This window comes from Limulus polyphemus, unplaced genomic scaffold (genome assembly GCF_000517525.1).
Source record: "Limulus polyphemus unplaced genomic scaffold, Limulus_polyphemus-2.1.2 Scaffold2347, whole genome shotgun sequence".
Classification (NCBI taxonomy): domain Eukaryota; kingdom Metazoa; phylum Arthropoda; class Merostomata; order Xiphosura; family Limulidae; genus Limulus; species Limulus polyphemus.
This window is the reverse complement of record NW_013667957.1, coordinates 5,081-13,124: the sequence shown is the minus strand read 5'-3', so window position 1 is coordinate 13,124 and position 8,044 is coordinate 5,081. Positions and strand designations below refer to the sequence as shown.

The 8,044-nt window shown below is 30.1% G+C and overlaps 1 protein-coding gene across 1 annotated transcript in view; it reads right to left on the bottom strand.

Annotated features, from left to right (window-relative positions):
- Positions 1-8,044, bottom strand: part of LOC106466695 (splicing factor U2AF 50 kDa subunit-like) — a 41,078-nt gene that overhangs the window by 28,762 nt on the left and 4,272 nt on the right. The window contains exons 2-3 of the mRNA XM_013926992.2: positions 6,044-6,146; positions 2,264-2,361 (exon numbers count right to left, since the gene is read on the bottom strand). Coding sequence (XP_013782446.1) covers positions 2,264-2,361; positions 6,044-6,146 — 201 coding nt within the window. The remainder of the gene's footprint in view (positions 1-2,263; positions 2,362-6,043; positions 6,147-8,044) is intronic.

Genomic DNA, 8,044 nt, shown 5'->3' with positions numbered 1-8,044 from the left:
CAAAAAGAAAAACAAGACATCAGAAAAACATTGCTTTATAAACCTTAAGACTTATTAAAAAACTTTTATATTTTACATATGAAAGCATTGTAATGTTTACTGATAAGCTACCAAATTTTGTTAACATTCACTTACTAATTTAAAAGTTATAGCATGAAAACTACAACAAGCACAAAATGGTTGCGAGGTTGGTCGCAGGGACCAAGCCCGTACTGAAATAGTTACTCTTTTCTGCACAAGTCACTGTGTTATATTCAAAATTTAATTAAACACCTTCACTATCAATGTACATGAATGAAATTAACATTATAATGTATGTTATGACTCCAAAAGAAACATTTAAAAAACTACTTAAACTTCAGATATATTGAGCAATGAAACTTCTCTACATTGGCTCTCTGTACTTTCAATACAATGGTAGTTAAGTAGAGTCTGGACAATAAGATGCTTACATAACCTTTTGACTCATTCATTTCAAAATTCTCTGAATGAACATATATGAAACAAGTTATAATTTTTTTTCAACTCTTGACAGTTGCCAAGCCCACCTTCAACAGATTTGTTTGAGCTTTACAGCCTACAAGTAGATACTACATACACACATATACTAGCATTAGAAAGAACTCATTTTACACCATAATCTAACAATAGTTATTTTGAAATTGGTGCCAAGTTTTCATCAATGAGTACATGTCATTGACTGTAGTATTATTGGCTGCTTGATTGACTATAGCATTTATGGTTGTTTCTTACCTAAATATGTTATTGTTATAGATAAAGTTTAAATGGTATTGAGATCTTACCGTCATATTTTAAAATACATAATTAAAGGGTTTAAACATTTTTTGTATATACATAATACTTTGCATCCATTCTCAAGGTTTACTATATTACACTCTGAATGAAAATTTTGCTGAAGGATTGCATATGTCTCCCAAAGAAACTGTAATATGCCTCTAGGGCACCGTTTACTTGTGTGGAGATGAATAATAAGTGATAAATGACAAAAATGGAAAATAAAACAATAAAAATTAAATATATATGAAATGAAACAGACCCCAAATTACAAATATAAGCAAAACATCTTTAAAGATATTCTATAAAAAATTAAAAGGTATGTACTTTTATATTTCCTGATTTTGATCATTTCATTGCATTGTATGCCGATAGCAACAGCTAGAGTTACTGATATGGTAAAGAAAATACAAATAAACATTTACCTTAAAAACTTTTGATATTCATTTAGGAGGTTCTGTAGGTTATGCAAATGAAATATTAAAACTATACAATGAAAAGTATTTTTACACTTAAAGTGAAAATCACCTTGCACTCAAACTATTTTAACAGTGAGTGCAAATAACTACGATAGATAAACAACATTTTTATTAGAAAGGAGAAATTAGAACAAAGTCATTCTTTGTGTACAAAATACTGATGAACCTTAACAAAATCTTACGAGGTTTTGTGAGGAACACACAGAGTTACTGTATTTTTATTGCATAAATGTCCTTCCCTGGTCAAGCAGATGGTAATTTCATCTACCCATGTTTAAAGGGTTAATCACTTCCCTGGTTATTCAAAGTATATTTGGGCCAAACAGTCTTGTAAATAATTATTATGCCATTAAATCGGGTTGCTTGTACCTTAAAATTTTTTCCCTCAAGTAAATTCAATGTGACTGAAATTCCTTTTTATACTATTCCATCAATAGATGGCAGCAAAAACAGCTTTGATATGAAAACAAGATGCTAATAGAAAGAGAATCAGAAGAAGCAGGTATTTTTGTCCCAACTGTGGTGTATCACCCTGTGTAACACCTTGCTTCTGAATCTACTATACTACTACAAACATCTAATTGGTATAGACTTTATACATTTTTCTGACAGATTGTTCTTTCTTTCTTACTTTTTTCTATTTATGTAATTGTTTTCTGCATATATAAGGTATTTCATACAAATAAACCTATATATATTATTTTCTTTACACTTTTCTTACATTTCATGGGATATCTTGGGGTTTGTAATAAAAGTTTTTTTTAATATAACAAAACTGATAAACTATAACAAAATATTTTGTGCTCATGATGTCAAAAAAAAACATGTCAAGAAGTTTTAATATAAAATGATAAAAACCCTTTATTTTGTGTTTTAGACCTACTTATTATAAAGGCTGGTTTCACTTTGAGGCAAGGTTAAAAAGGGTATCTAATACATGCATTTTTTCCTGTTTTTAAAAGTGTTCTCTAATATTTTATCTAAATTACCTTGCATGGCTTTATACTGTAACGGAGTGATGTGTTCAAAACCAGGCGGTGCAATGTCCCAATACATTGATGGTTTTTTTCGTCTTTTCTTTGAATCACTAAATACAAGTTTTAAAAAAAAAACATCATATAATTCCTACAAACCATTCAAGTCACAGTAGAAAAAGAAGTGCACTTGAAAAAATTAAACATTTTTTTCTCACTTTTGAGGCATGACACTTAGTTATGATTATTCACTTTTTTAATCCAATTATACAAAGAACACAATATATGATGATCAACATAAAAGAAAAAATATACTTTAACCCATTAACTGCAGGCAGGAGCAGCTCAGTTGCAGTTTTCTGACTCACACATAAAACTGAGTTGCCATCAATCACAATAAAACGGTAATTTTCGTCATTCGCATAGTTATAGTTATATATGTGCGACTGACGGATATTTCCATCATTCTCAGCTGAGCCATCCACAGTTAATGTTACTCTATATACTGTATGAAAAAGTTAATTTTTCTTTGCAACATTTTCCATAAATCTAAAACAAAAATGAATTAACTTAGCATTCCTTAATCCATTCACTGCAGCTGGGACATATATTTCTAAGTGCACTGGGAAATATTCATCCCAGCCACAGTGAAGGGGTTAAAACAAATCAAAATGTTCAGTTTGCAGTTAAATTTTTTAATTTTCCTTAGAACATTAAAAGCCAAGAGTGAGTAAGATTAGAAATCACTAATAGATTAACCATATGAAGGCCCTATTAACTTGATCATGCTCAGATTTCAAATGCCACAAGCTCCAGTTTTAATGGCATTGTTGCCAGCACACCATTAGAACTTAAAAGTATGCAAAACAACCTTCAGTAGTTTGTTACGAATTAGAAACTCAAATTACCAATATTGACAAGCTAGAAGATAAAATAAAAACCTCCTATCTTTTCTATTTGCTGAGATATAACTATAATTAGCAAATCAAACACAATGACCCTGCCCATCTCTTCCATTTTTGGAAATACTTGTGTACACCCACTTCACTCTATGATGTGTTTATAACCAATCAAAAGCTCAGAATTTGCCCCACATGGTTTTCTCAGCCTCTTGAAGGTGGGAACTTTCCAAGTTTATTTCTTATGTCTCCAATCTTGAAAGGATGGGGTAAGTTAAATGTTGTTCGAAAAACTTTTGTTTTAGACTCAATTACAGTTTAGTTATTGAGCCTGATAAATTACAGTTGAATTCTGAGATATTCGTAGAGTAATTTAAAATTTTTTGCTATCTTAAAATACATATATAAAACCTAAAAAAGCTTTGTTTTACATCCTCCATGTGCAAAATTTGGCAAGACTAAGCATGCAAGGTACAGTAAGTATATACTATTGGATACAGTAACATCAGTACAGTAACATTTTGCTATTTTAAAATACATATATAAAACCTAAAAAAGCTTTGTTTTACATCATCCATGTGCAAAATTTGGCAAGGCTAAGCATGCAAGGTACAGCAAGTATATACTATTGGATACAGTAACATGAGTGCACATGAGTCACATAATTGTAACTTCTGTAATGTTAATCAGACATAGCTGAAAGGTCAACAAAGTAAAAATAATAAATACATATAGATGTATAATGTTATGTGATTTAAACTATTTAGAGTAAACATCTATGGTTTTGTGTTATAATTTGTAGTCATTCTAGAAAGAAAAAGCATAATTTATACCGTTTTCCAAATTTTTTATGGTGACTTACAAGGTCAGTGAAATCAACCAAATCCATACAGAGATACAATAGTGAAATTAACATATAAAATATAAAGTTTTGTCTCAAAAAATTTTTGATAATCATCTGGAGGTTATAGCTTTTGCATGTGAAATTTGACAATTTTCTGATGCATAAAAGTATTTTTAATCTTAAAATCAAAATTACATTGCATGTTGGATAGTCAACATTCAAAAAGAAAAAGTGCACGAGCAAATCTTTAGTTAAATTCTTAAAACTTAATAAAAAAATCTGATATTTTGTGTATGAAAGCCTTGTAATGTTTATTGATAATCTGTAAAATTTCATGAAGATATGTATGCATATATTAAAAGTTATAGTATGAAAACTATAACAAGCACAAAATGGTTACGAGGTTGGTCTATGGGACCAAGTCCATAGTGAGAGAGTTAATCTATCTTTTTTACAGCAATTTTTCCATTAGATCAAACATTTTCAGAAAATAGCCATATCAGTATTTACCCTCTCTTTTTGTGTAGTTAATATTATAGTTCTGTGACTTTTAAGTGCACACTTAGCAAATCAAAGGTACATATGTTTATAGAGCTGTGTCAAGAGATTTGAAAGATACATATATAGATGAACACTTTTGTTGATTATCTTTTTCAGGAAAGGATTGTACAGGATGGTACCATGCATTTTCTACACCCTTACTTAATATGCAAATTTTTTTTAAATGTCTATTTTTTTTCAGTTCAGTTTTGATGCATAAAGTCTATTAATTGGCAATTAACCAAGTTTCTTGCAGATAAGATAGCAGGTGATGTCCACAAATAGAAAACTGTCTTTTCTGTCAATGAATTGTGCAATTACTCAGAATTTCCCCTGCCACAGCTCTCTATCACAAGTGCACTAAGGTTACACACAAATCTGACTTAAGTTGTTATTTATGTTTTGTATTAGAAATAGGTTCTCCTATGTTTAGTAGATTTTTCAGAGATTTTGCTGAACTTTTAAACTTAGACTTCTGACTTTAACATTACTCTTGATGCTATACATATAATGTAACTAAACTGAGATATTAGTAAGATTTTTAATTAAATCTTTCTTTAGAGATTTTATGTTTATTTTAACTTTGTAACTGTTTTTGAGTTTCAGTAGACTATTCTAACTTGTGATGTGTGGTGCAAAACTGTTATATTTTAATTTATTTTTTGGGTTTAACTTAAATATAATAATATTGAGGCACATCCTTAACTGATAGAGAGAGCTTGAACTTACAAAGGAGGTTTCATTTTTCTTCTCCATCTTGCCCTTGTTTTATTTGTGATTGTTTCATTTATAGTTGTAGTGTAAATAATTTTTATTATGCATCTTCCATGATTCGACTCTTACTTCCTGATAAACTCATTAAAGATCAGAAAGATTAACAAGCACATAGTAATTTGATATCCTTCAAACATCCAGGTAAAAAACCATACTCTGATGGAAATCTGAGAACCATAAAATATCACAAAAACATTGATTTTGAGATGTAGCTGACAGATTGCAAGTTTTTGACTTGTGAGCTTTTTACAACTTTGAATCTTTGTTTTTTTTTCTTGTTAATGTATACATTAATATGTTCAATATTCAACATTTTTTTGTGTGTGTGTATAGGATGGGGAGGGGGTCAATAGGTTTTCTTTCATAATCACAGCTTTCACTTTGTGAATGATTGTTTATGGTGTGATTTCATAGACCAGTCAAGTCCTAAATCCTTTGCTGGGAAAGTTTTTCTGCTTCCACAAAAATACTGACAACTCCCTTCTTCAAAATGTGTCCTTCTTATGCGGCATTATTTAACCTTCCTATATGAATATTTCGCTACAGAATAAGATGTCATACACCTTTCAAACCAACAATCAAATTCTGGAGGTATTATACAAGCTTGAACAGCTTTTATATACAGGATAGATGCCTGTCTATCACGTGATTGTGATTTTAGAACCATTCTGACATTTGTAGGGAAACAGAAGCTAAGTTATTTGAATTTTCAAGTTGAATATAAGTAATCATAATTACCTTTTTCTCCATTCTCGTGAGTGAGATCTCTTCCATTTGTCTCTACTATGTGATCCGGATCTAGAGCGATGCCGTTTATGGTCATTACGTCTTCGATCTTTATCTTGGAAATTAAAGTAAAAACACATGAATAAAATCACAATTTATATATGTATATATATACAAACATCCTTTTTTTTTGTATTTTGCATGTATGGTAAAGCAACCACAGCTGTTTGCCACCATCCTTAATTTTGACCTATCTACCACACTGAAAGCAGTCGGCAGCACCCTTACACCTACACTAAGGTATTCATTGTTACTATTATAATGCATTGACAGTTTGAAGTACTGGGAATTTTTGTGGTATCACACAGATTCGACCTCAGTATGCCAGCTCTGGAATACAGAGTTCCACCTCAGGGTCAACTACACTTCTTAATTTAAGATACCTTACTAGTCAAATATTCTTAATCTAAAAAATTATAAATCAATGTACCATCACTCTTTACTCTCTAGATAAAAACAGTTATCATGGGGAAAAAAATTCAAAACCATTCTAAAAATTTCTAATTGAATATTTTGTAAGTTATTTCTGACAACATATCCCAACACCTTGCTAAAAATAGTAGATAAACTAACAGGCTTATAATTTCCAGATCCTAGCTCTGACAACATATCCCAACACCTTGCTAAAAATAGTAGATAAACTAACAGACTTATAGTTTCCAGATCCTACCTCAACCCTTTCTTTGAATAAGAGGAATCACACTGGCTATCTTTCAATCATCAGGAATTTCCTTAGTGTCAAGAGAATTTCAACTTTTGAAAATTTGCATCCTGGAAGCAAATAAATCAATTGGATGGAAACAAAACTCATTCTGCATTCACAAGATGCATAAAAATGGGAAATGGAAACAACAGTAAAGCAAGATGCATCTTAACCCGATCAGGATCAGATCACTGATATCTCTTGATTATCACCTTCTAACAGTGAAAATACTTAACCAATTTGCATGAAACTTAGATCCAACTTATTAAATGCTTAAATAGCACCTAGTTTAGACTTAAAGGAATTTGTATAATTTGATTTAGTTTCCCATAATTTTTTATGTGGTCCAAATTTATGTTGTGAACTACCACTTTAAAAACTAATAGACATACTTCCTATTGTTTTAAAATTTCAATTTTTTTAAACATTGATCAAAAAGTTCTGTTATTGTATTCTCAACTGGAAAAAGCCACCTGACTGCAGAACACAGTGAAGACTTGATGATTCTTTCGATGAAATGACCCAACAACAAACATTTCAACTACAAAAGTGAGATTGAAATCTAATTATCTTCACTACTGCAAACAAGCACAAGTTCTGACTTTAAATATGCATAAGTTCATTTAAGACACACAGTCTTCATGCTCTTTAAAGTACATAATAATAATAATGATATTTTACATTATATCAGTGTCGAACTGTTTAACTTTTGCTTTTTTTCTCTCTCACTAGCTTTCAGTTTTATTTCATTTATTGATTTTTGATTAAATATGAGTGAAAATATAAATTCAAGATACTTATTTCATGATTTAGTTCTGAGAAGTTTGTTTTACATCAATTGTGAATCAAGTCTACAACTGATACAATTCAAAAACCTTGCCCCCTGCATTCAAATTTGAATTCAAATTAAAAATATTTTAATGAAAACCAGTTCTACAACTTATATGAATTAAACTTGATAGAGCTTTATTTTAAGCGATTGAATAAAGTAATACTTCTCAAAATCTGTTTAAAAAAAACTCAATATTATTTTGGAAAACAGTAGTTATACAAATAACAAATGAAACTCAATACAATCTAAATTAATTTTGATATTTTAATCAATAATTTTGTTTCTCCTAGCGAACTACATTAAGTTATTATCAGCTTCGAGTGACATCTAGTTTAAAGCTTGGTAATTAGTAGTATATGCTATTCAATTAATCAATGGCCCAATTAATCAATTAATAGTGTTCCTCACATCATGACAA